The following is a 27,866-nucleotide window of genomic DNA, read 5'->3' as shown; positions in this document are numbered from 1 at the left end:
GCTTCTGGGGCCTCTACCTATTAAAGACTACACAAATGTTTCTAGTAACAGTCTGGCTAGGGGCGGGGTGGATGGAGGAAGGGAGAGGGGAGGAGGAGAGGGGGAGGAGAGGAGGAAGAGGGAGCTGGGATTGACATGTGAAGCAAGCTTGTTGCTAATTTAAACTAAAAATAAAAAGAGTCTGGCTGGGAAAGAGGAAGGGCTTCTTGACATGTCATGAGTGCTGATTTTGTTTCGTCCTGTTTCACCTTTAGCTAAGTCTGGGTCCTCTCTAGACCTGTCTCCCAGTCTGAAGTAGGAAGCAGGAATAGGTGAGACCGTGGTATATCTGAGCACCTAAAAATCTATTTACATTGAGACAAATATTTTTTTTCCCGAGACAGGGTTTCTCTGTATTGTTTTGAAGGCTGTCCTGGAACTCGCTCTGTAGACCAGGCTGGCCTCAAACTCACAGAGATCCACCTGCCTCTTCCTCCCAAGTGCTGGGATTAAAGGCATGGGCCACCAACGCCCGGCTGAAACAAATAATTCTAAAACAGAAAAACACAAGAATCAGATACATCAGGGGTATTCTTAGGCATGCCACTTAACCTTCAAGTCTCAGTCCCTTCATCAGAAAACAGAATGACACACACCTCCAGAGAAGAATGTGAGGGCTAAATGAGCTAATTTTATGTGGTTATAAGGTCCAACCGAAGTGGTGTAGCACATCCAAATTTTTCTTAAACTGGGCGTGGCCTATGCCAGCCGGGCGGTGGTGGTGCATACCTTAAAAAAAAAAAGAAAAGACAAACTGGGTCTACCCCATGGAACAAAGATAGAATTCCTTAGAAGGGTAGCTTTGAATAAAATGCAAAAAAGTAAGTACAAAATTAGGTTGACAGAATGGAATGTGTTTTCTCCCCCCCCCCTTTTTTTCTGTACTGACAACAGAGACTTGAGCATGCTAACAAAACACTTTACCAATGCGCTATATTCCCAGCTCTCTTGTTTTGAGACAGGATTTTGCCATGTACCACTGGCGGGCCTGCTACTCACCTTGCAGCAGAGAATGACCTTGAATTTCTAATCCTCCTCCCTCCACCTCCTAAAATGGAATTACAGGCATGCACCACCTCGCTTGGCTCCCAAGTGTATATTTTAAAGAAATGTTTGTGTTTGGGATGGCCAGCTGTGGGTGACAGTCATGAACCCCACCATTACACTAGCTCTCTGGGTCTATAGAGTGGGAGGTAGAAGAGGCAGCAGAAGCAGTTAATTACTCAGCTACACGGGCCTCTCTCCCTCCTGAGAGAGTCTTGCAGCTTGAGGCTTCAATTCAGAGGGGTTTGGTATCGCAGTTCAAAGAGGCTGCAGGGCAGTCAGCACTAAGCTCCCAGGCTGCTCCCCGGACAGCCCGGTTCCTTTCTGTACTTGATCACCCAACTCACCTCTTCTGCCTCCCTATCCACGGTGCAGCCTGATGAAGTGAAGCCACAGAGAATTTCAGAGGTGGTAAAGAATGATTTTCAAAAGGTTATAGCTAATGGGGCTGGGAAGATGGTTCAACTGGTAAAGTTCCTCCAGGACCTGGTCTAAATCCTCAGCACTCAGGTAAAACAGTGGTGAGCATCTAAAACCCCAGTACTGGAGCGGCAGACATGGGCAGATCCCTGAGCTCACTGACCAGCCAGCCTAACCAAATCTGGGAGTCCAGGTTCACTGGGAGAGCCTGTCTCAAAAACTAAAGTGAAGATAAGACAGACAGTTCAGTGGTTAAAGTGCAGAGTGCTCTTACAGACGACCCAATAGTCTAAAAATAAACAACTAAATAAAGTGGAGGGTGGGCGAGGGAATGAGAGAATTGATATGTAAATAAGAGTGCTTCTAAAATAAAATAAAAATATCCAATCTCTCTAAAAAACTTAAAAAATTAAAAAATTAAAGTGGAGGGGGCTGGAGAGATGGCTCAGTGGTTAAGAGTACATAATGCTCTTTCGAAGGACCCTAGTTCAGTTCCCAGCACTGATATCAGGCTGCTTACAACTGCCTACAACTGCAGCTCCAGGAGATGTGGCATCCTCTCCTGACCTTTGAGCGCACTGTATACTATATTCACATAAACAAAAACCACCCACAGACACATATACATAATTTTAAAACAAATTTTTTTTGTTTTGTTTTTCGAGACAGGGTTTCTCTGTATTGTTTTGGAGGCTGTCCTGGAACTTGTTCTGTAGATGGGGCGGGCCTCGAACTCACAGAGATCTGCCTGCCTCTGCCTCCTGAGTGCTGGAATTAAAAGCATGTGCCACCAATGCCCGACTTAAAACAATTTTTTAAAAAATCTTTAGAAGTTGGGCATGGTGGCACACAGCTTTAATCCCACCACATGGGAAGTAGAAGCAAGCAGAGCTCTGAGTTCAAGGCCAGCTTGGTCTACAGAGCGAGTTCCAGGACAGCCAGGGCTGTTACAAAGAGACACCCTATCTCAAAACACCAAAACAAAAACAAAAACAAAACTTTAGAAAAATAACTAAGTGTGGAGTAATCAAGGAAGATGCCCAACATCAATCTCCAGCCTCCACACACCCACATGAACACATACATACATATATACTTAAATGCAAGCACATGCCCACACAGCCAGTTGAGCATGGTGACTCACACCTGTAATCTGGGGCTATCCTGAGCTACTAAAAACAAGTAAAATAAAATAAATACTGCTAAAGCTTAAAAAATTGTGACTTTCAATTATAAAATAAAGACTTGGGCTGTGTGTAGCTACTTTAAACTAGGCATGATAGCACACAGCTGTAATCCCAGCACTCAAAAGGTAGAGGCAGGAAGGATCAGAAAGTTCAAGGCCATTCTTGGCTACACAGCAAGTTTAAGGTCAGCTTGGAACACAGGAGAGCCCATCCATCCCCATGCCAAATCCTACTGTTCATTAAAAACTACCTGAGACTGCCAGCACTTGGGAGGCAGAGGCAGGCAGATCTCTGTGAGTTTGAGACCAACCTGGTCTATCAAGCGAGTTGCGTGTTCCAGGACTGCCTCTAAAACAATGCAGAGAAACCCTGTCTCAAAAAACAAAACAAAACAAACAAACAAACAAAAAACTACCTGAGACAGAGAAAAGTTGCATTCTGTATAATTCCAACCATGTGACTTTCTAGTAAATAGTTCCTGGTCAGGGCAAGGAGCAGGAAGGACAGATGGACACTAGACTTTTAGGACAGTGAAGAGCCAAGCTTTGACCTGTTCTCCTATCAACTGGAGAAAAGAATGTCTGTGGCCACCAGGAACAGTCCTAAGCACACATGTGGAGGCGGGTGGTGAAGGGTGTTAGGGAGGGAGCCAGTTAAGCCTGGAACTAAGAATCACTGACACCTCAGAGGCCTAGGCCAGACAGACCACTACTTGTACTGACTCAGCACCACCAACCACCTGGCTCCCTAGCGGGCATACTGTCTATTTGCCCTCAAGAGGGCAAAAGCTGTTTGGAGTGTGCTCACCTGTGTATAGTGAAAGTAACCCTGTAAACAGAGGTAAGCATCCCCTGGGAAAGCTGGGACCCCATCTGCAGCTTCCAGGCCACATCCCCAGCTGAGCCATCATACAGGCTGAGTGAATGAGGAAACAGAGACCAGGAAAGTGCCTGCAGGTTTCAAAGCCTGCAGACATTCCCATCCCCTGGTAGCCACCAGGGCTCCCTGAGGCATACTTAACTGCCCCCCCAAACCTTTACAGTTGGTGGGGCTCAGCTCCCCATGTGATATAGTAGTTTCTAGCTCTGGGTTTCCCAGACGTCTTTGCATGTGTAGTTTTCTGGGCGCTTGTATGAAAAGGCCTGAGTGGGGGTTAGTGAGCAAGCTCTAACATGGCACTTTTCTAAACCCCGTTTCTCTGGGCCTCAGCTGTCCCACCAGTGCGCATGCGAAAAGGATTACTCGTGAGGAAATCACATCAACCACCTCTGGAGTCTTTTCAAAGTTCTCAGGACCCAACAGACTTTGCTTGAGAGTGTAACGGACTTTGGCAGGCAGAGGTGGGGGTGTGGGAAGGACAGTTCCCTGGAGGGACAGGAGAGATGGACAGTGGGGAGGGACGAGAATGAAGTGTGTGTGTTGGGGGACAGGGTAGAGTCAGCAGGCACCCAGAGAGCCAGCAGCAGGCTTTGGATATCAGACTGGGATTCTTATGAGGCAGTAAGTAGTAAGGACAAGGGCTAGAGACCAGTGAGGTGACAGGTAAGGGTTGAAAGGATAGGGAGGGAATGGGAACAAAACCCCTTACTGCAGTGTATTTGACAAACTTTTGTCTGGCCACCAGTATTCCTCTGGAGAAGGCCTTCCACTTACTGTGCCTCGCAGGAGCATCAAGTGACCAGGAAGTAGCCAAAACATTAAGGGTCTCATTCCTCAGTTGGAAAAACCAGTCACTAACTTGGAGCATCTTCTTAGCCTTCAGGACTCCTTAGTCTCTGGCTTCATCCAGCTGCAAGTTCACAGCTGGGCACAAACAGCAGCCATATAGGGCCTGCTGGACAGTAACCTCCAGGTTTCCCCAGAAGGGGCTCATTCACTGAATATTTTATTACAAGCCAGTGTTTTGAAACAAGGACTCAAATTTACTGTCCCAAGAAATCCATAAAAGTGCCGATACTATTTTCACTATACCAATAAACAAACTAAAGCTCCTTCAGTGACCTGCCAAAGGTGTTTCGGTCATTGGGTAGTGTGGTCGTTTGAAAGAAAATGCACCCCAAAGGGAGTGGCACTACTAGGAGGTGTGGCCTTGTTGAAGCAGGGGTGACCTTGCTGGAGGAAGTGTGTCACTGTGGGGCAGCTGTTGAGTCTCTTTTGCTCAAGTTTCGACCAGTGTGACAGTCGGTCTACTCCTGTTACCTGAATGTCAACATGTAGCAGCCCCTCCTCCAGCACCATGCCTGCTGCCCAGACGCTGCCATGCTCCCCACCATGACAATAACGAACTGAGCCTCTGGACTGTAAGGTGCCACCTCAATTAAACTTCCTTTACGGGTTACCATGGTCATGGTGCCTCTTGACAGCACAGAAACCCTAAGACAGCTAGGTAGCCAAATTGTGTTCAAGCTCAGGGCTGTGTGACCATAAGAATGACACTTGACATCACTACCCTGGAGGACCCTATGACTAGAGCACTGGTGTTGAGGATAAGAAGGCATGGGGAAGCCGGGCGTTGGTGGCGCACGCCTTTAATTCCAGCACTCGGGAAGCAGAGGCAGGCGGATCTCTGTGAGTTCGAGGCCAGCCTGGTCTACAGAGCGAGTTCCAGGACAGCATCCAAAGCCACAGAGAAACCCTGTCTCGAAAAACCAAAAAAAAAAAAAAAAAAAAAAAAAAAAAAGAAGGCATGGGGAAGACATTGGGCAAGCCAGCTCCCCAGCTTAGCCTTCCTGAACCCCTGAGACAAGAGTGTATCCTATGGCCACCCCACTGGTTGTCAAACACCCAAATCTTCCGAGCTAGGGGCCCTGGGATGTAAGCTGCATAGAGGACAGGAGATCCTTAGTCTCATGAGCTCACCTTTCTTCCACATCCTTCTTCCTGCCACCCCTCCTCTCCCTACCTCTTACTACCCTGCCATGCTGCTCAGGGGCCCCCAGTGCCTCACAGCCTTCCAGAAGATCAAGTCAAATGAGACAAGAAAAACACACATGTCAGGACACAGAAAAGATACAAAGCCTTTCTTTTTTTTTAACTTAACAAAGGGCTTTTTATTGTTTTTAATTCACTTCCTAAGAAGTTGATTTTTAAAACACTCTTATGGAGTTTGTTCACTTGTGCTACATTCAAAACCAATGCCAACCGAAGATCTCAGCAACAGGTGACAGTGAGCATGCCTTCTTGGCTCTGCTGGGGGCAGTGAGGTCAGCCACCCACATGCAAACTTTCCCCAAGTGGGTCCCATTCACAAAGCTCCCTGACTTCTTGCCATTTAACAACTGCCTCTCATTCACTCTATAAAAGTATTCTTAGAGATATGTTTAGATGGTTTGTTTTTAAGCCCTGGGCTACACTGGCTGCCTTAGTACATAGGAGCTGGGTTGAAATGGGAGCCCATTGACAATGGGCTACCCTCTGCTCCTAGGCTTCAGTCAATGTAGAAACTATATTACAGATGCATGTGCCAGTACGAGACATGCAAGTGTGCTGTGTTCAGCAGATGGGCACGCACACACATGTGCACATGAAGGCGCAATGTACACCCATGGCACAGAGATGCAATGGAACTCGGTGCTCCCACCCAGCCTCCCTCTTTTCTAGTCTAGTCCTCCTGCATTCTGAAGCCCATGTGGGCAGCTGGGATCTCCTTGTGGGATGCTTTTGGAGCGGTGGGGATACCTGAGTCCTGCTCACCTCCCTTTGGGGACCAATCTCTATGAGCATTGTCGGTAAACATTAGAATAGCCAGACAATCACAGAATCCAGAGAGCTAACACTTGTTCCCGAAGGGCATTGTCCACATGTGTGTCCCAGATGCCCTGCATGGGCTGACAGATGACCTGTGCCCAAGCAACTCACAGAAGGGCCACCTGCCTGACAGGGTGTGCATCCTGTAGGGCCCCTCATCTGGCTGGGCCTTCCATCTGGGCAGTTTTTCCCTCATCATTGGCTGGTGATGGGTAAGCCAGTGTAGGGTCAGAGACTGAAACGCAGGTACTTCCCACATCTGCAGGGTCACAATTCTGAGAGTCCATGACCCTCAGTGTCACTCCTGGTGTCTCTTCTGCAACCTTGGCTCTGGAGATCCATAAGGGAAGAAGGGAGGTAGGCGGAAGGCGCGCTGCTTCAGGCTCAGGCCTGTGCTCTGAGTTGGATTCAGTTCAGCCCTTTTTCCAGCTAGTGCCGAGTATAAAATACAATCCGTGAATGTCAGGTCCATGGGACTGCCAAACGATGTGCCAGGAACTACCCACAGCTGGAGGAAGATGTTCCCCACAACAGCGGCTCCCACCCCAGCCTTCGGGTAAGAGACAACAAGAGGAATCTGAATTCTGCAAACCAGTCTTCTCCCAGACATACGTCATAACTTGTAGAATCCACGCTAGAGATCTGAGCAGAGTGGCACTCAGCACCTTCCACACAGAGGTGAGGTGATTGTCCTTCCTTGTGGTGCAGCAGCTGGGCAGGCCCACCTAGCCCTATGGGAGTTCTCTGAGATGCAGCCCACCAGGCCTCCATCTACCATTATGGTCTCTTGCCTTCTACCTGGGCCTCACCAGCCAGTCAGATAGGGTTTCTAATATTCTGTGGGCCCCAGACTTCCCCACAAGATGGATCAGAACAGAGAGAACCAGGAACCTCAAACCCCAAATGATACACATTCCAATCCTGTCCATGGACGTGCCTGTGCGCAGGTCATGCAGCACAATGGGGGAGGGGGGGCGGGAGAGGGACCGCAGTCCCCAGCCCCCTGCCTGCAGGGGCGGCTATTGCATGAGGGCGGTGGGCCTCTGGAGGTGCGGAATGAGCATGCTGCCGATGGCCCTGGGCACATGCAGGGACTCAGGATGCAGCCTCATCTTCCTGGACTCCGGGAAGCTCTGGGCTTTTGCCCCCTTCTCCACATCCTTCTTTCCTGTTAGGAAACAGCAGGGCAGCGGGATCTCAGGAGCCAGAGCCTGTACACCAGGATTCTCACACACTCCACATACGGATGGCTTTCACAGCCCCACCCACACCGGGTCCCCTAGGATCGCTTCCATCATGGCAGCCTTTCTCACTAGTTCCCCTGGCCCCCAGCCTCGACCCACAACCCTGTGTGGCTCCTCATTGTTCTGGGATGAAATTTAAACCTCTCAGGAGCCTCTCAGATCTGACCCAGATGACTTCCTGCTATCCCAGGAGGACCAGCCTGGTTAAAAGTCTTCCACATTGACCTTGACTGGCCCCCACTGGGTAGAAGGCCTTTCATTCTGTGTTTTCTTCACCTTGTTCACAGGGCAGAGTTACCATCAGTCTTGGAATTCTATTATTCAACAGATTTCTTCTGATGATGCAACCCTCACTCCCACCCTTGGCTTTAAAAATATCCAAAGGATCAATCTTATGGAATTGGACTAAAATTACCACAAAATGGCTGGGCGGTGGTGGCGCACGCCTTTAATCCCAGCACTCAGGAGGCAGAGGCAGGCGGATCTCTGTGAGTTTGAGGCCAAGCTGGACCGACAGCCTCCAAAACAATACAGAGAAACCCTGTCTCATAAAAACCAAAAAATAAATACCACAAAATGGAAAAAATGGGGTCTATCGAGGACCCCAAGATCTTTGGTGAGGTTAAAACATATTTTATCCTTGTTTTTGCTGCGCAGTTCCAGGGAACAAACTGAAGTTAGACCTGTCCTTAAGTGGTGCTGCTTCATTCTACCACCAGGGGGCGCCCAGATACAAGTACTGAGCGGGAGTGGCCTGATGTTCGGTTTACTGCATAATCGTGATTCAGGTTGTTCCTACATAATCATTGACAGACTCCCTTTTACGCTCAGATCTATCCTAGTTTGTCAGATTCTATATGATCCATTAGGCGCAACTCCAGCATTAGGTCCCTACCCCCTTCAACTCCCTCAAGAAGAGATAGGAAATCTGTAGAGAGGTCTACCTCTCACTCTGAGGACACTCCTTGAAAGAGCAGGCCCAAGAGCACCATGCTCACCTCCCTTACCACAGGGCAAGCCAAAAGTACAGTCCTTCTTCCTGGAGCTCCCTTCACAGCCCAGAGAGGTGCCCAACTGACCTAGGACCATGATGTTCTGGTACACGACGCCTTACAGTTCTCTCTGAAGGTCTGTGCACAAACTCTAACTGGCAAGTGAATTTTACTACAGCAGAAAAGCTGGGAGCCAGACTCAGTGTTCAAAGAACTGCTTTTCTGGCTTCTCCCAAAAAGTGGTGAACCCATACATACGGTTCAAAGTAGGGACCCCTTAGCAAGCGGGTCAGCCAGCCTGTCCACATGGACAAACACCACGTGCTGGCTGTGGATAACACGAGCCCCTGGGGGCAGGGAGAGTGGACAGAGTGGGCCATCTGTCCACGGACGCCAGTCTTCGGTAAGGAGCAGACCTGATCTGTCTGCAGACTTTTGATTACCAAGGGCTGAGGGAAGCACAGATTGGAAGCCAGAGAGCTGTGTGGGATCCAGTAGGAGAGCATGACCACAGCAGGCTTCCAAAAGATCTTCCCTTCAGCGTGTGCGTGAAGGACACGGGGACTGGACAGGGGTGCAAATGGGCCCTGCTCTGAAACTGGGCCATATCTCCAGGCTTTTGGGACAGTTCCGCACTAGTACAAGTCAGCGATGCGCCTCAGTGCCACATCTCAATCCACAGTGGTCCACAGGCCTCAAACCACTGTACTTACAGCAGTAAATTTCCTGGAGCAGACATGGATCTTTCTTCCCTGCGTGCTTGGGGCTCGAATGGGTTGCCAAAGGAACGCTTTCTTAGCATGGACTTGACCAGGATCTGGGGAGCACAAGTTGGTATGGAGAACAAGCATGAACACCCAGGCCCAGCCTAGGCAAGCAGGCAGCTTCTGGGGGTAGGGTGTGGTCTAACCGACAGTGGGGCCTTGAACCAGGTCTCCTGGCCTTTCACTGTCATGCCTAGCCACCAGTGTGGGACCTAGGGAACAGCAACAGTTCACTGAATGCGTGAACGCGAGGAATTGCTTCTTCTTGCTATGGCTCTCACCAAGCCTCAGGTCTCTGCCACAACTGAATAAGGTGACCTTTTGCCATTCCACTCTAAAAGAGCAGGGCTTCCAAGGCCCCTGGACTGTGACTGACCAACCTGATGCCCCCCCACTGTACCTACAAAGGCCAAGAGCAGAGCAGGTCCCAGGCAGTGGCCACACACTTCTAGGACAAGAGAGCCCCGCCCCTCACTCTCTTACCACAGTGGTCCAGCTGGGGATGAGCTTGACTGAGTTCTTCACCTCCTCCTCAGTCACCTCCACCACACTACAATGCTCCTCCTCTGAAGGGAGGGGCTCCTCTCCATGTTTAGTCACCCAAGGGTGTAACTGTAGAGCCCAGGAGATGGGGAGGTGTCGGGTCATAGGCATACAGACATAACCAGCAAGGGTACCCAAGCATCCCCAGCATTGACCTTGAAGGACTCTTCAATCCTCAAACCCCAAACCCAACACACATGTCCCATTGCAGGTCCCTCCAGAAGGGGCACTGGGACCTTGGCCAAGACCCACCTTGATATCGGACACCCCGATTCTTGTTTCAGGGTTCTTGTCTAGCATCTTCAGGATCAGATCCTTGAGCTCTTCGCTGACCTCTGGCCTAGGAAGAGGGAAGGCAAGAGATGAGGATGCCACCATTGATGAGGGTCCCTTTCTCTCCCCCTTGGGACCAGGAATAACCATAACCACTTTCCTCAAATGGAAAGATGAGGTCCTCCATCTGCTCTGGCCCCTCCCAGGGATCAATACCCCCACATAACTCTGAAGGCTAAAATGGAACCCTAACAGGGCCAGAGCTCTCAAAGTTCAGATACCCTCCCCAGGAGTGGATGGGAGCTTCCATGGTCCCCTGCATGGCTAACTCACTCCTCAGGGAACACCACGGCCTCATTCTTGATCTTCCTGTGAAGGGCCAGGATGTACTCATCAATGAATGGGCACTGTGGGAAGGAGAGACAGACAGGATGTAGGCCTTGATCCACACCTCAGGTGGTCAGGGGCAGCAGGCAGCTTATGCTCCACCCCCACCCCAGCAGATGGGAAGGGCCAGAGCACACAGCAAGGGTTCAGCAAAAGTAACAGAGCAGATGAGTCACTAGAGAACGAGGCTGGCTGCATCTGCCACCAGCACTCAAGCTGCCTGCAGCAAAGCCTTCACTCTCCCAGGGTCTGGTGGGCAGTGCGGTCACCAGAGGCAAAGCACCTGAGGGCAGGAATCCTGATCACGTCAGTGTTAGAGGTCCCCAAGACCCAACAATTTGAACAAATTATTGAGTGAATGAAGGAATGAATGGCATGGGGGGGGCAGGGCTCACGGAGAGAGGAAGCAACACCTCTGTCACCTCCTCTCAGATATATGCTGTCCCAGGACTCTATACCCCCACCCCACCCCTCAAGGGGAGAAAGAAAGACAAAAGGCCTCTCCTCCTTCAGCCTTCCTGGCCCAGGTGGACTTTTTCAAAAGCCATTTTGTCTAGGGACACAAAAGAAGGCCCCGCATCTGTCACTCCTGGCTCCTTAATCCAGTCAGAGTCAGTTCTGTAGGCTCCTCAGGACTCACCTTCCCATAGACAAAGCAATACAAGGTGACCCCGGTGGCCCATACATCCAAGGCCTACAAAGAAACATGCTCACGTCAGTAAACACGGCACTTCTACCACCTCAACCCCTTCCCATCCCCACCCAGCTTTACCAGGCTATGGAAGAGCCCCGCAGGGACCCACCTTCCCCAGGCAGGCATTTATCAACAAACACTCCCTGGGCTTGCTCTAGGATGGGCCCTGTGCTGAGCCCGGGGGTGGGCTATCACAGTGATGGCCAGAACAAAACTGCAACACTCCTGGGATTGTAGACTTTCTAGGGACAAGCCCAAAACAGACATGGTTTCAAACTCAGCAGGTTCCAAGCCACATTTCAATCCACGTGGTCATCCGCTGCCTCCACGACACAGATGCTCTCCCAAAATAGCAGTATGTATTGAACTAGCGCTCAATAACTAGCTCTGGTTTCCAGAGGTTCTCATTTCAGCTACTGTGCAACTGCTTCCAATGTCAGAGGCAACCCCTGCCCACCCTGTCTCCATGCCCACTTACAACTCCTCTCAGGCCCAGGTGGGGCTCCTCATGTGTGCAGCCCCTGACACAGACAACCATCAGCATTATCATCATCACCACTACCATCGTCATTAGAATCCAACCAGGGAACACTAGACAAGTGTAAACTACAGGGCAGCAGGCTGCTTTTCAAAACATCAAGGTCAGAATGACAGAGAAAGGCCAAGAAGCTGGAGGCTGGGAAGAACACAAGACAGCCTGTCTGTAAAGCCAACCCTTGGGAGGAAGCTGCTTGAGAATCACTAGTTCAAGGTCATTCTCAGCTACACAGCAAGTTCTAGGGCAGCATGTCCCCACCTTTCACACCAGAAAAAGGGGAGGGGGCTCCTCTAGATAAGAAGACTCTAAGGAGATGTGACAAATGAGCCTGATGGATGACCTCAGGGATCAGGAAAGAAATACGAAACAAAACAAACAACAACAAAACCACCAGGCAAGCTGATAACATTTCAATACCATGTCATAATAATTTACATATGTGCAATGTGTTATAGAACAGTCTTATCACTGATAAACTCCTGACCTTGGTCATTGTACTGAGATTATATAAAAGAATGTCCTCCCTCTTAGGAAAGCCACTAAAGTACATAAAGAGATACTCTCTCCAAGTGAACTTCTGAATGGTTCATAAAAATATAATAGAAATATACAGAAACATAAAGACAATGAAAAAGCATTACATGAGCCGGGCGTTGGTGGCGCACGCCTTTAATCCCAGCACTTGGGAGGCAGAGGCAGGTGGATCTCTGTGAGTTCGAGGCCAGCCTGGTCTACAAAGTGAGTTCCAGGACAGCCTCCAAAGCCACAGAGAAACCCTGTCTTGAAAAACCAAAAAAAAAAAAAAAAAGAAAAAGAAAAAGCATTACATGGGAGGGGGGGAATGGAGAGATGACTCAGTGGTTAAGAGTACTAGTTGCCCTTCCAGAAATGTGGGTTCAGTTCTCAGCACCTACATGGTGGTTCACAGTTCTCTGTCTCTCCATTTCCAGGGAATTCAACACCCTTTCTGGCCTCTGCTGGCACCAGACACACACACACACTCAATGCACTGATACATATGCAAACCAAACACTCAAAACATTACTGATTTTATAAGTTATATGGTATTCCTTTATGCTATTCTTATAACTTTTCAGTGAATTTAGAATTATAGCAATAATGAAAATCCTTTTTGTTTTACAGTTGGGAAAAGAAGAACCCCAGCGCACGCACGCACACACACACACACACACACACACACAGAGAGAGAGAGAGAGAGAGAGAGAGAGAGAGAGAGAGAGAGAGAGAGAGAGAGAGAGAGCACAAAATGTTCTACCACTGAGCTATGCACCCAGCCCAGCTGGGGCTGGAGAGATGGCTCAGAGGTGAAAAGCAGCAGCTGCTCTTCCAGAAGTCCTGAGTTCAATTCCCAACAACCACACGGTGGCTCACAACCATCTATAACGAGATCTGGTATGCAGACAGAACACTGTATACATAATACATAAATCCTTTAAAAAAAGTTCAAAGCCTATATATCAGGCACAGGCATGGTTGACATTGTAGCACATCTACAATAATGACAGTAGAACACCATGCAACCAAATTACAAACACAAACACACACACACATACCCTGTTGTAAGTTAAACTTACATTTTGGTGCTAGGCTGCATCTATACCATTGGCCACATGAAAGTCTAAATGCATCCATCCCTATGTCTCTCAATCTTCTCCTCATTCTCTTTTTTCATGACCCTGTCTAGACCCTGCCACGTCCAGGACCTGAGGAAGCCTCCACTGTCCTCGAATTGTGACTTGTAGCCCTCATCACCATGCAGAAGGATATGAATGGGACTATTTTGGTTCTGCCTGTCCCACAGTCCAGCACAGAGCCCCACACAGACCACCAGCAGCAACAGATACAAGTGAGATTGGAACCATTTGCTAGGAAATGAGAGAAGCCACAGCTGGGCTCCAGGGAAGAGGCAATCATGCTGCTATCCAAATGAAAGAAGCCTAGACCCCTCAGCTTGCAAAGTGGTCCCCCATTGCAAGCTGTTCTATCCCTCTACCCGAACCCCAACCTAGCCAGGCCCTGAGAGTCACCTTCCCACTGAAGCTCTGGCCAGAATCAGAAATGGCCTCGGGGGCCATGAATGCCGGGGTCCCTGCCGTGCTAGACAGCTGAGCATCGTTCCCCTCGAACTGGTTGCTGACCCCGAAGTCGGCGATCTTCACATGCCCATCGTCCCCGAGGAGTAGATTGGATGGCTTGATGTCCCTGTGGACAATCTTCTGGCAGTGCACTACAGAGAGAAGCAGGTGATATGCAAGTCTGGGGGATCAATGCCCAGGGTCCCACTCTCTCTCCTTCACCCAGTCTAGGAAGCAAGCTATTGCATCCCGGCCTACGGCCACTCTTCTGAGAGAACCTCAAAAGATGACAATGGAGCCATCTGCTCCATTATGCAAGTGAAGACACTGAGGAGACTCTTAGAAGTCTTTGGACTCCAAGAGCAGTGCTTTTTCCACAACAAACAACACACTTCCTGCTGAGGAGGGAAGTCAGGAAACTCGGGCTCTGCGTTTGGATGTCCAACAGATATACATCTCAGTATCAGAACTTGGCATTATCTACAACCCCCATCATCAGCAAAACAGAAAACTCCTGTTCTAGCCAGGTAGAGTGATACATGCCTATAATGTCAGCTGAGACAGGAGGATTGCAAATTCTAGACCAGCCTAGGCTATATAGCAAGACCCTGTCTCAAAAAAGGAAAGGAAAGGAAAGGAAAAGAGAAACCCATGTTCTTCCCCTATTGTTTCTTGATCCTAAAGACCACCTTAGCTCCTCCTCTCGGCCTCAGAGGAAGCAGCCATGGGAGCCCAAGGTGAAAATAATCCAAGCTGATTATAGTGGTACACACTGTCATCCACCATACTCTGAGGTACTTAAAAGACAGATAAGGAGTTGGAGGCCAGCCTAGGGGCTACATAGTGACACCTAAGTTAAAGAGAAAGAAAATGTGCTCAAGTGTGCATGTACATGTGTGCTGCATCTCAGTGTCTTTTTTTAATTGAGAAGTTTTATTAGAAAGGGAAGGGAGGGGGAGGGAAAGAAGAGAAAGAGGGGGGAAGAAGAAGAGAGAGAAAAGAGAGGCAGGAAAAGTCCTGTCTGCCCCTCCAGAGGGACAGCGGGAAAGAGACCAGTCTATCTTAATGTGCCTGCCCCCATCATAGGGGCCTTTCTGACCAGCTCCAACTGCCCCTCCACAAGACCAGAACGACAAGTCTTTGGGGCTCTCCTTCCAGCTGTCCAGCCCATGGTGCTAACACGTACCCCAAAGCTGCCCTTCATTAGGACCATCTGGGCTTGAAGGAGGCTGTAACCTAGAACCCTAGATTAGCTTCTGGAGTGGTGTTAGGAGAGAGGGCAGGCGGGCCCTCAGCAGAGGGGAAGAACCCAGAAAAGGAAGAGGGTGGAGTCAAGCTCAGGAAGAGCAGTTCCTACAGCTGACTAGACCAACAAACCAAGGGTAGATGTATCCATCCCTCCTATACTATAGATCATCACTGGCGTCTACTATTAAACATTCTCCTCTGTGTGCCTCAGTTTCCCCACGTATACAAAGAGAGCATCAATCTGAAGACACTAGGGAGGCTCAGCAGTATAAAGATGCCCACGTCACTCACCGTAGGTCACATCTCACCTAGGGAGGGAGAATTTGCTCACAGCAAGTCCAACTAAGATGTTAGGGATGGACACCACCCCCGCCCCCCAACTCAGGCCAGAACCCTAGGTTTCCAGGGCCGTCCTCTTCTAGACCAGCAGTCACCCCATGCTGGCCACCCCACCTCCTTCACATCCCATCGCTACTGCCCTAATCCTGACCCCACCATCTGTCACTTGAGCTGTGGAAATAGCCTGCCCCTGGCCAGCTGCCTGCCTCTCACACCCTATCCAGTCACCACACAGCTGCCAGACAGAGCTTTCTAAGAAGCAAATCCTGTCCGGCCTTCCCTGCTACGAGCCCCTCAGGGCCTCACAATATGGACAGGATTTAGTCAGAAAGTCTTCCTCAGAGGTGTTTCCAGCCCTCAATGTGAGGTCCGAACGGAGTTCCAGACCACTGTCCATTAGCCACCAGGCCCTGCCTCTTGGATGCGGCATCCAGACTGAGCGCCGGTCTTCAAACAGCACATCTGAGTTCCTCTCTTGCCTCTGCCTGATTCTCCCACCACTGAACCTCAAAGCTGGCTGGGGAAATCCCTCTCTCAGAAAGCCTGCCCTGCACCGGTGCTCCTGGGCAGAGGTCCCTGGCCCTAGACCATCATCGGTGGTTCAGGTGGGTGTACATAACTGAGTGAAGTGAATGGATGGAACAAATGAATAAATGAATGTACTTCTAGCACAGAAGCTAGCGCCTCTGAGCTCTTGCCTTAGGGCTCCTCACAGCTAAACCCACCCTACCATCACCACAGGCATCACTCCAGGACACACTCTTCCCTAAACAGCAGGACACAGATCTCTTCCGTCCCACATTTCCTGACGCCCTGCGGAGAAGGGACGCTTGGATAGAATCCAACAGAAAAGACCAAGAAAGAAAGAACACCCAGAGACACGCAGTGGTGAAAGCAGTACACGGCGAAGGACCTAGCGCATGCCCAACGAAGTCGGCTATGGCTCCGCCCATACCTCCCCGCCCCCATCTCCACTAAAGGTGATTGGTAGACCAGCGCTGAGTGGCAGGAAGGGCTCAGGGGCTGTTTAGCGTGGCCACAGCATGCTCTATGTCCTCCGGCTCCAGTCCCAGTGGGCAGGCAGTCTCACTCACAATACTCGAGGCCCAGGATGATGTCCCGCAGGTAGAGGCGAGCTTGCTCCTCCGGGAAGGGCTTGTCGCAGGGCACTTCCATGACGGGCCTGTGGGGAAGGAGGATGGCTGTTCAGCAGAATCAGGAGTAGAGATGGCTGCAGGAGTGGGGAACAGAGGCCCTTCAGTGAACTTGGTGCTCATGGGTTCAGAGAACTCAAGATAATAACTTCCCTCATATGTCAAAAAGCTGTGGCCTATCTATCCCCTTTCAATCATATTTTCAAGGCAGCTTTATCTCTATTTCCAATGGCTTGTAGATCTTGCAAGAATTAAGTTTAACCAAACAATTACAAAGGTGCCATTGAAGTCAATAGCTTTAAAACGGTGGACCCAGGACCAAGAGTCATGAAATCAATCAGGTAGGGTCTGTTTTTCTTTTTCTATTGAAATATAATGTTTCAGAATGTATAGCATATAAAAAAGATCTATATACTGTTCTAGATTATCAGTCACAGATATGGATAACAATATAAACTTTTATTTTTTAAAACCTTTAACTCCTGCACTCAAGAGGCAGAGGCAGGAGGATCTCTGTGACTTTGAGGCCAGCCTAGTTTATACAGCAAGTTCTAAGCAGCCAGAGCTACATAGTGAAACCCTGTCTCAAAACAAAACAACAACAATTAAAAAACCAAACAAACCAAAACCCATCCTAGTGTTATGGCAAGTGCCTGTAATCCCAGTACTTCAGAGGCAGGTAACAGGGTTTCAAGTTCAGTCAAGTCTAAATAGTGAGATCCTGTCTCAAAAAAAACAAAACAAAAAAAATAACTACATATTGTTGTTTTGAAACAGGGTCTCACATAGCCCAGGCTGACCTGGAATCCACTGTGTAGCTAAGGATGACCTTGAACTTCTGATCCCCCTGCCTCCAGTTCCTGATTACAGGTGTTAGTCGCCATCCTTGGTTTTATGCAGTGCTAGGGACTGAACCCTTCTGCCTTGGCACAAGCTAGGGACTCTACCAGCTCAGCTACAGGCTTAGTCCCTACTTCTTGTTTTGAATGCTGTTGTTGTTTTTCAATAGTCTTGCATGAAAGCACCAGAAAAGGGATGGTTCACAGCTTCATTTGAGGATCGGCAGTAAGGGGTTTGGGTCCTGAGCCCACTAGTCTATGTCAGCTGCTCTGCAAATGTTCTGATAGATCAAACAGGGCTGTGTTAGAACACCAGGCTTCAGCAACAACTTGCTGTGTGACCTTAGGCAGGCTACTTCCCTTCTCTAGTCTTGGCTTTTCCCTCCCATAATCATGAGTTGGTAGTAAGCTAAGAATCCTTGGTGATTTAAATACAAGTATGAATTATATCCCCTATCTATACTTTGGCCTGGAAACATTCCTTCCCCACCTTCCATTCGATATCTTCCTAGTTTTTCAAGGTCAGGCTCAAAGCCTATCCCTCTCCCAGCCTGCCCCGGCCTCCACATCCCCCACCAGCCTTCATAGAATAGTCCCGGGTCTCTTATTTACCCCTGAGGCAAGAGTTCCCGAGGGCAGGTGCACAGCTCTGCTTTCTCTTATACTAGCTGGCCCCTGGGCAGGGAGACAAAGGGGAGGATAGGGAGACCTGGATTAGAAATGACCTGCCTGACTGGGTCGGGGAACTCACCCCTTTCTCAGGAGGTCAAACACTGAAAGAAAAGAAGAGAAGGGAAGGTGTTGTAAGGCTGCAGGACTACCAGTGCCAAGGTCCCTCCCTGTTCTGGCGAGGGGAGGGGCAGGGGGACAGGACAGATGGGAGTGGGCTGGCCGTGGGCCTGCTTGACCTGATCCATGTGAGAATGACAGCATGGACCCCTTTCCCAGGGGGCCCCGAGTTCCTGCACTCGATGCCTAAGCCAGCTCTCTGGCCCTGCCCCCTTCCGTGATGAACAGAAACACAGGGTTTTGCTCATGCTGGGCATTCTCTAGAGCTTCACCTCTACCCCTCCTATCCCATTTCTCCGAACCGCCTCCAGAAAAAGCCTAATCATCATTCAGGATAAGGAACTTAAATAATAACTTTCATATTAATAAGGATAATTACAAATGTATACATTTCCTGACATCAAACCTATGAGATACATGCCACCGTTATCTCATTTATTATTATAACTACCATATTTCCCAAGCATGCTGGGCAAGGGTTCTACCGCCAAGTTATACTCCCAACCCTATTATCCCATTTTATAAGTGAGAAACTGAGGCAGGGACGCCAAGCTCATGACTCAGCCAGCTTCTTGTTCCTACTGAGTATAAACCACACTGACTGGGACTGGGTCGGGGCAGGGAGTGGGGCCCAGAGTAGTCACTGACTCTGACTGATCTAAGTCTCCTTCTGCAGCGCTGCACACGGGAATCCAGAGCTTGAGAATCCAGGAGGTCAGTGCATGGACATGGCTACCTGGACATCCTGTGTGTCCCTGGGGAGCCCTCACTGGAACCAGCCCTCAGTGAGAATAAGCAGGGTCACTCACCCAAATAGAGATTGTCCTCGGCAGGGTCATCCAGGACCTGATCAGAAGGAGCAGACGTGGGCACAGGACTTGAGGAGGAATGGGGTTGGAGAACCCAGGCCTCCTGTCCTTTCCTGACCCAAGATCTCTACTATGCCCTGCAACCACCCTGGACACAGAGCAGGAACTAACTGTACAGGTACCAAGAGAGGGGCCTCGGTGTCACTGATGCCCTCCCCCACATAACACTGGGTCCTTCTTCCCCTGTGATGGAGAAGGGATTCACAGTTACCTCCAGGACTGCCCCTCACCTTCAGCAAGAACACTACAGACCAGTTTGAACTGCTTCTGATACCCAAAAGGCTGATCTGTCTCCAGGGACTCACCCATTCCTGTTCCCTAGGCCCTGGTAGGCTGAACACTCGCCCCACCCTCCCACCCACCCACCCACCAAGCTCCAGTACCTTTGCCATCCCTCCTACCTCGATCAATTTGACTACGTTCACGTGGTCTAGCTTTTTTTAGGATGGCAATCTCCTGGTACACACGCTCTAGCGGCAACAGCTGCTTGGCTGGTCCTCCCTGGGTGGCTTGAGACCCTCTAGGGGGAGGACGGCCTGTGACCAAAACGTAAGTGAAGGCATTGGTCCAGAAGAAAGACTCCCACAAGGCTGAGATCTCATTCCAGCTCACCAAGGCTAGCCCATTCCCAGGCCACTGCTCCTGTTTCCTACCCTCCATCCCCACCATTCCCTCCTCCTCTGCCCCCAGCCTAGCAGCTCCCAAGGACAAGGTATACATACGAGGAAAGCCATACTGCTTCAGTAACTTCTTTTTTGGAAAGGACTTTCATCGCCTATGGAAAAAGGAACAGAGACATCACTCGTACAGCCTCCAGGGGGCTAGGAAAGGCTGGTTTATATGGGGACCATAGTCCAGATGGGCACAATGGCAGATGCCATTGGCAATAAGCATGTGGCCAGGTATGTGTCTGCTTATGCCACAGCTGAGTCTGGGCCTTGGCCCTGTTCTCCCTTAGAGGAATCTAGCCTCTGCTTGCATACCCCCAAGGAACAGGAAGCTCATTCCTTTAGCACATCCAGGAATAGGAACACCCCATAAGAGGAAGTCCTAGCCCCTTTCCCCAGCACATCTGCCTACTCCCCAGGCTTCGGGGGCCTACCTGGGCAGCAGCCTTTCCCAGCCCCACACTCACATAGTGTCTGTCTTCACTTTCGTTGTAGGCCAGCCTCACCACACCGTAGGCACCCTGCAGACAGCCACTGGTCAGTTCCACAAAACACTTCTTTCTGGGTCTAGCTCAGGAAATGGCAGGCCTGACAGCTCTGGTCCCAGCCTTTGCACCCCAATCCCACCCTATTTCCTACCATCTAGTTCTTGGGTTCACATTTCCCAGAGATGAGGAAGGAACCCCTGTGCCCCGGGAACTACCCCTGCCTCACAACTCCATATAGCCTCTTGTTTCCCCTAATCTCCATCAAGAACCCTGGGAGTCAGGAGTCAGAAGTTATCTCCACCCTCCTCTGGTGATCTCCCAGTCAGGCTGGGCGTTCTTGGCTCTGTTCCCCAGTTCCATCAGAGGGAAAGAAAGATGCTCAGAGATCGTCTGCAGCCCCACCTCCATCCTACCCAGGTCCTACCTTGCCAATCTCGCTCTGCAGCTTGTACTGGTTCAGTTGCACACAGTCCTAGGGGGAAGGGGAGCATCAAGATTCAGATACAACAGCACTCCCATCTTGGGAGACTGTTCAGGGCCCAGTCTCTCACCAGCCTTTCAAGTTTGGATCAGGGAAGGCTGGAGGGTAGCATTAACACCATGAGAGACAAGAAGCCTGGGGTAATATGTAAAAATATGAAGGGTGAGGCCCTAGCTATGCTATGCTCCCATCAACTACCCAAGTTCACATTCAAAGTCAAGCTCATGTAACACCAGAAACTGGAAGTACACTGCAGCTTTTAAGTTAGAGCACTCTTGGAGGCAGGGTTATGACTCCTGGCTCATGCGTGGGATGATGAAGGGTAGGGATGTACATGATCTATTTCCAAAGCTCTAAGAAGGCTGCTTAGGAGCAAGAGAGGGTCCTATGCCTGAGCTGACGGCGGGAAGAAGGCAGGAAGTAGCTATTGCTTCAGATGGCCTTCCTGGATAGGAAGAAGCCCTGCCGCTGGGTAGTGAGCTTCTCAGCTCTCCAAGTATGCAAACCAAAGAAAGCTAAGTATATGGGACAGACGGTAGGAAAAAACCCTAGGCTTTCCTGGCAGGCCCATGAACAACTCCTACCTAACTCCATCTCACCAACCTCCGTGTCTGAGATGGCCACACGGTGGGACTCGATGGTGGGTCTCCGCCAGGCCCGAGGAGAGATGTGAGTGGCAGGTCCTGTAGAGTAAGGCCCAGGTTGGGCCTCTAGACAGTTTCCGGCTGGCCGTTCCTGCAGGGAGAACTTCCTAGCAGAGAGGCTGGGCCGCACTGACATGGGTCTTGAAGCACTGCCAGGGATCACAGAGGCAGCTCTGGCGCGGGGCGGAGGGTCCACACCATTCCTGGAAGGCTCTGGGCCCTCATCTGCCTCTTCCAAGTGGGTCACATTGATGGCTGCCACCCGATCCACCAGCTCTGCCCGAGGGTCCTGACAGCAGACAGCCGGGCCACTCTCCATCACCTCAGTCAGTGGGTTCTCTCTATAACCTTGCTGGGAACCTGAGAGAGGAGGGAGTGTCACTCCTGGCCAGCCAAGCGGATTGGGCCAAGACCCTTTCCCACTATAACCACAGTGCGATAGATCTACCTCCCAGATTTTCCCTTGGCCTGGCTTGCTAGCACATAAACCCAGGGCTTCCTAGTAGCTCACCTGGCTCAGATGCTCCCAGTGGCCCTGCCTGTAAAACAGACGCAGTCACTTCTGCCATGATGGCTTCACAGAGAAGTGCAACAAAAGTGACTCTGCAGTCAAGACAGGTAGATATGGCAGGCCTGGAGGCCTAGTCACACTAAGGTACAGAGTCCCAGGTCAGTTCAGCCCCAGCCATATGGGCAGCCCAATGATTCACCGGTCACCATGCTTACTGGCAGAGCATTACAGTACAGTCCCCTAGAAGGATGGGCATCGGAGCTGCAGACCCAGACACCTCCTCCAGGAATGCCCCCCTGGGTGTCCCAGACCTTCACTCTAGTCCCTCTCACTGTTTTCAAGAGCATTTCCTGAGGTCTCAGGCCTCTGACTCCTCCTCTCATTATCTTCAAGACCCCAAGGCAAATCCGATCATTCACCTCCTTGCCCCAGTAGAGCTTCCAGCCCAGAAGAGGGAACACGAGGGGCGGGTCTGCCACACAAGACACTAGTGCAGCTTCTGCATTCCTCCTGTTTTTCTTCCAGCATGTCAATATGACAAAATGTCCCTTATGGCTGCTCTGCTGGGGCCGAGGTGCTCCCGGGTCTGACTTTACACACACCTTGCATCTACTGCAGTTTCTGTCCCCAACCAGCTAAAACACCTAGCAGCAGTCCTAGCTTGAACCTCAAGTCAACACCCAGCCTCAGGCCCACCCCTCACCTCAGCCATGACAGTTAGCTCCACACTGGCCCTGGCTAAACCCTGACTTCCTCTCAGAGTAGGACAACCATCTCTGCCACAGCCCACATTCTGGCTCCACCTCTACCCAATGCTCCCTCCTGGGCCTCACTCTGCATCTTTTCAGAAAAGGAAGTAAGTGGACTCCTGAACCCCTGCCCTTCCTGTCTGTTGGTGACTTCCGCTATCCTGACTGCAACTCAGAGAACCTTTGGCTCTCCATCCTTGACTGTGAATGCCGTCAAGGTGGTAGGGCTGACTGAGATGCCCTAGCCACTGGTCGGGAAGCCACCTCTGTTACCAAGCTGCCACCGGTCTGGGGCAAACCAGGCTCCCCACCCTGTACTGTGGATGCTGTGCCTCCCTAGCTGCCCTGGCTACCATCAGACTTGGAGGTAGACTGTAACAGGGCGAGGATCAGAGCCTCTGCTTGGGACCATGTGTGCTGAGTGACTGGGTGCCAGGAGGCAGCAGAGTCAGCTGTTTCTGGCATGAAGAAAGGAACAGGGTGGGGAAGCTCTGAGACGCCTCCCTGGAAGAGGTGAAGAGGGAAGGGGCTTCAAGGCTGAGAAGAGCCTCCCCAAGCCTGACTCCCCCTCCACCCCCTCTTCCATTCCCCATAGGGCAAGTCTCCCCACCTAAGCGCCGAGATTAGTTCTCAGTCTGCTTCGTCTCCATAAGATCACTTACGACTGGCACATAAGAGCTTGATAAATATTTGCTGAATACAAGTGGTCGCCATAGTGATCTCTACAGCCCTCTCCCATTACATGGATGGGAAAGCAGCCTCAGTGAGGGAACCCCAGCCAGCCTCGGGCAGCAGACCACATCAGGGGATAGAAGACAGTCAGAAGTTCCCGCCCTCTGCTCTCAGGGGAGCCCCCAGTGGACACAAACCACAGGTTGCCCTGGCCCATAACATCTGCATATAATTTCCCTCGGGTGACAACTCCTAAAAGGTCACAATCCTTTCCTCGATGGGGTAAAGATGACCCTGGGGTCACACAGCAAGTGGGTGCAGAAGCCTTCCTGCTCTCATCTAAAGACTATTACCTGACTGGGTACCCAGGCTGGGATGCCAGGCTGCCCACTTCCTGGCTCTTAGAGGTGGGAAGGGCCGATAACTGGGTGTTCCTCACCAGTGAAACGCACCACAAGGCAAGTCTCACTCTCACGTGGTTGTGAGGTATAAAGAAGCCTGTTAGGGACACAGAATAGCGCTTGCCTGCCGCTAACAAGCTCTAGAGAAGTGAGTTGTGATTGCATGGGAAGAGCTGGGGCCCAGATGGGTGCGAGGGTGGCAGTGGGAGGAGGCTGTGAGAGATGACGTCAGGCTCCCATCCAGGCCTCCCTCTTGCCTGGATCAAATTCAGGTGACTAAGCAGGGCTTGGCTGGAGGGAAGCAGCAAGGGAGGCCCAAAGTTCCTGCCAAGTGTCCAGGAGACGGGGCCTTGTGCCTGGCCTGTGCTGTGCTGTGTGCATGAGGACCTGTGTCTGACCAGAGAGAATATACTCGAAGAGGCTAGAGACTGGCCCAGCTCAGGCTTCTCCTGGACGCTGCACCCCACCCTCCACAAGTCTGCCACTCCCATGAACACAAGCCCTTGGCTTCAGAAGCCCACTTCGTCTGACCTGCTTCTGAGGACGCGCCCCATCCAGTTAGGTCCCTCACCAGAGGCCAGAAGAGGAAAGAACAAGTAGACCCTGCTGTCACCAACACTGGCTCAAGCAGCCCTATCTACAGTAACTTCAGATCTCATTCTGAGTTCTGTTAGAATGTTCCAGAGCCAGGCTGAACCAGGGACCAATTACCATCCGGGCAGAAGATGAGTAACCCTGGTCACAAAGGACTGGGGGTGGTGGCGCGAGGGGTAGTAGCCATGTGTGCTACACACCAAAGTGGTCCTGACATCTCAGGGACGATTCGCTGGAGCCTGTCCGATGGCTCTGGCAGTGGTGGCCTCTGTAGCTCCCGCCCCTGCCAGGATGACTCAGTTCCCGTAGGGGAGACCCAGGAGTCTGGTGCCAAGTCATACTCAAGGATGCCTCTGTGAGGATCATCCTCTCACTACCTCTGGGGATCCCCGGACAGCCAGGTGGGCTCGTGCCTCCCCCTCTGCAGCTGTCCTCAAGGCATCCCTTGGCCCACCTGTGGAAACTGACATCTGTGGGACGCCTCTTCCATGCCAGCTCTGAGCCTCCACCCTCTTTCCAGAGAGTGCCTCCCCTCTGTTCCTGGGTAGCTCAGCTCCATCAGGGACCCATCCGGCTCAGCATCATCCCCATCACAGAAGTGGGAATAATTTCCCCAGTTCTCATAGAACCTGGCCCATAAAGGCAGGAGTCAGAGGGATTAGCTCCCCCTCCTCTCCCTCTCTTACTCCCCCCCACCTCCTTCAGCACCCACTCTCCACTCTGGCTGCATCCCATCATTTCAAGCTTCCTGAACTGAAGACTCCGTGTCACCAGGCCTTTGCAAAAGCTGTGCCTTCTGCCGGGAACACTCCTCCCTTGGCTTCACTGCCTGAAGACCAGTTCAGACATCACCTCCTTTGAGATGACTCTTTGAACTCCCCACTGCTGGCTGGCTGAGCTCACTAAGTCGAACCACCTAAACAGCACAGATGTGGTACTAAAACAGCCAGCTTCTGACCTCCACTGTCTTTTCACTATTCCTGGGGGGTCTCCCTACCTCCTGATTCATATCCCATTCCCCCCTCGACACCGGTTGCTAGTGGGAGGATATCTAACATGCAAATATGTTCGGAGTTTGCCAGTAGTTCTTCAAGGGCCTTAGGACCTGGGGAACAGACAGGCACACTGACTCCTGACATGCAAATCCAGAGTCACACAGTCCTGTTCCAACTATCCATACATACTAGGAGGCAAACCAGGGAACCCAAAAGACAAAGCCCCTGATCTCACCATTTGCTTTCTGGCAGAGGCCGGAAGCAACAAGTAAGAAGGCTAGTAATGAATATAAGATAGGTTACGTTGGATTCCCTAGGAAGACAGCCGTTGCGTCAAGACAGAGCAGGAATAAGACGACAGGAGAAAACTGATTCAGTGCAGGGAGGACTTATTTTCAGACGCAAGATCTAAGCGCTATGAAAGGAGTAAGGCAGGACACAGTGTGGACCTCTGGGGAGGAGCATCTCTAGACTGGCCCATAGAAGCAAGTGCCCTGAGGTGGGTAGGTGCTTGCTCTGTGGGAGAGGTCCCTGGGGGAGGATACATCTGGAGAGAAGCAACAGTCCATTTGCATTGGCCTCAGGGATGGTTCCTGGAGGGGGGTGACACTGATGCTCCTTTTTGACCACTAAGCAGGATTGGGGGGCGTCCCTTCCCAAAGTGGGACTCAGGGCTTGGTGCGGGGTTGGGCAGGACTTTGTAGACAGAAATCACAAAGCCTCCAACACCAGAGGAGTCTTAAACAGTGGAACAATTCTGTTGCATGAGATTCAAGTCGAACTCCACTCTTGCTGTGAGGACTGAGCATGGACGGACCGAGGAGCAAGTAGTGGGGTCCCTGAAGTGTGTGGGTCTAGAACACCCTGACCTGTGCAGTGTGTGTTGGATGGAGACAAAGATGTGCAGAAGGCCTAGCCCTTCCTTTTCCCTAGGATTTTCAAGGACACAAGCTGTGTGTTTCTCTCATATCCTGAACCTGGCCAAGGCAAAGAGGCACTCACTGCAACACAGTCCTAGGACCCAGGGCATGGGACAGCAAGCTCTGCTCACACTGCAACATCCTCAAGACAAACACACACCCCTTCCCTGACATGTAACCTATATCCTCGTGACCGATGTTCACACACCACTCCATCCTGAAACGCACCCCCCCACGTACACAGGCACACTCTTGTGTCCACGTGACACACGCAACCCGCCTCCAAACACCACACACAGCTCCCCGCGCACGTGTGCACCCTCGGAACATCAATCCTATGCCCACCAGAATCAGAAGCCACAGCGCCTGCCTCCGCCACCCTCAGCCAGGGGACGACTACGCAGCAGCTGAAGTCGCTAGCCGCATCCGTCCCATTCATTACCCCGCCCCCAGCTCTCCACGGAAGACTCACGGGAGGGCCGTGGGAGGAGCGCTCCGCTGAGATCCACACGTGGGTGCACCAGTCCAGGCCCACTCCACATAGACAGGGCCTCCACCCAGAGTCGGGGGCCGGGGCACCGCGCGCGGGGCTCCTATCCAGTCCCGCAGACAGCATCTGCGGAAGGGACGTGGGTAGCGGGACGCCTGTAAAGCTAGCTTAGACAGATGCAGGCTCGTGGAGCCACACCTCGGACTTGACTCTGGAGACACAGTGGGGGTCGCTATACGCTAGGTCCGGGCTGCCCACGTAGACGCGGCCTCGCAGACCACCCCTCTACAACACGCTCGCAGCACAGAGCGGCTTAGCGGTCCACACCCCAACTTCCCATTCCAAGTCCCTGCCGCCGATCCCCTACCTCGGCACCTCACCACAGTTTCCACGGTGGGCGCCAGGCTAGCTCCCGCGGCGCTCGCCCCGCCCTGCTCGCCGCGCCGGGCTGGGATCGCCCTGCTCAACCCGCCGGCGCCTTGGCTCCAGGCAGCGCTCTCCACCCCCCCCCTCCGCCCGCCGCCGCGCCAGCCCGCTCTTATTGGCTGCGCCGCGCAGCGCACCGCAGAACCGTCCAATCAGAGCCCGCGGGTGGAGGGGGCGGGGTCTCGACGCGATCCGGAGGAGGCAGCTCGGGAGGGGCCCTGCGGCTGGGCCCCGACGCGTCACGCCCCCGGCGCCCGCAGACAGGCAGGCTAAGGGAACCCGAAATCCCTCGGGCCTCGTCGTGGACTCCTCAGCCTGGCCTGAAGCGTACGGTGCTTTTCTCCGAATCTTCAATCTTGTGTCCTGGTTTGTAGAGACAAGAGCATCCCTCCCTCGGGGGATGAGGCCAAGCGCGTGCCAGGGTGAGACTAAGCGGAGACTGATGGAGAAGGGCCTGGAGTTGAGTGTTCTCCTGGGGTAGCGGGAGCCAGGAGGAGGGAGGTCCGGCCGATTGCTGGGGTTGGGCGGCACTCAGGCTTGGGGAGGAGCAGGAGGCAATAAGCCCCTAACGGACTAAGAGAATGGAAAAGACCGGCAGGACCAAGAGGCCCTAGCTATGGT

The 27,866-nt window shown here is 51.6% G+C and overlaps 1 protein-coding gene across 1 annotated transcript; it reads right to left on the bottom strand.

The window, feature by feature from the left end:
* Positions 1–7,227: 7,227 nt before the first annotated feature.
* Positions 7,228–27,318, bottom strand: Camkk1 (calcium/calmodulin dependent protein kinase kinase 1). Its single transcript, XM_040749105.1, is given in 18 exon segments — positions 7,228–7,605; positions 9,387–9,490; positions 9,921–10,049; positions 10,233–10,320; positions 10,587–10,660; positions 11,281–11,334; positions 13,921–14,120; positions 16,650–16,738; positions 18,300–18,321; positions 19,147–19,183; positions 19,608–19,646; positions 19,648–19,742; positions 19,929–19,962; positions 19,964–19,981; positions 20,342–20,395; positions 20,787–20,834; positions 21,447–21,847; positions 27,187–27,318. Coding segments are annotated over 17 exon segments (1,518 nt in total). The 5' UTR covers positions 21,807–21,847; positions 27,187–27,318; the 3' UTR covers positions 7,228–7,532.
* Between the last annotated feature and the right edge of the window lie 548 nt (positions 27,319–27,866).

This window comes from Mesocricetus auratus, unplaced genomic scaffold (assembly GCF_017639785.1).
Source record: "Mesocricetus auratus isolate SY011 unplaced genomic scaffold, BCM_Maur_2.0 Super-Scaffold_100007, whole genome shotgun sequence".
Classification (NCBI taxonomy): Eukaryota; Metazoa; Chordata; class Mammalia; order Rodentia; family Cricetidae; genus Mesocricetus; species Mesocricetus auratus.
This window is presented reverse-complemented; position numbering and strand designations above follow the sequence as displayed.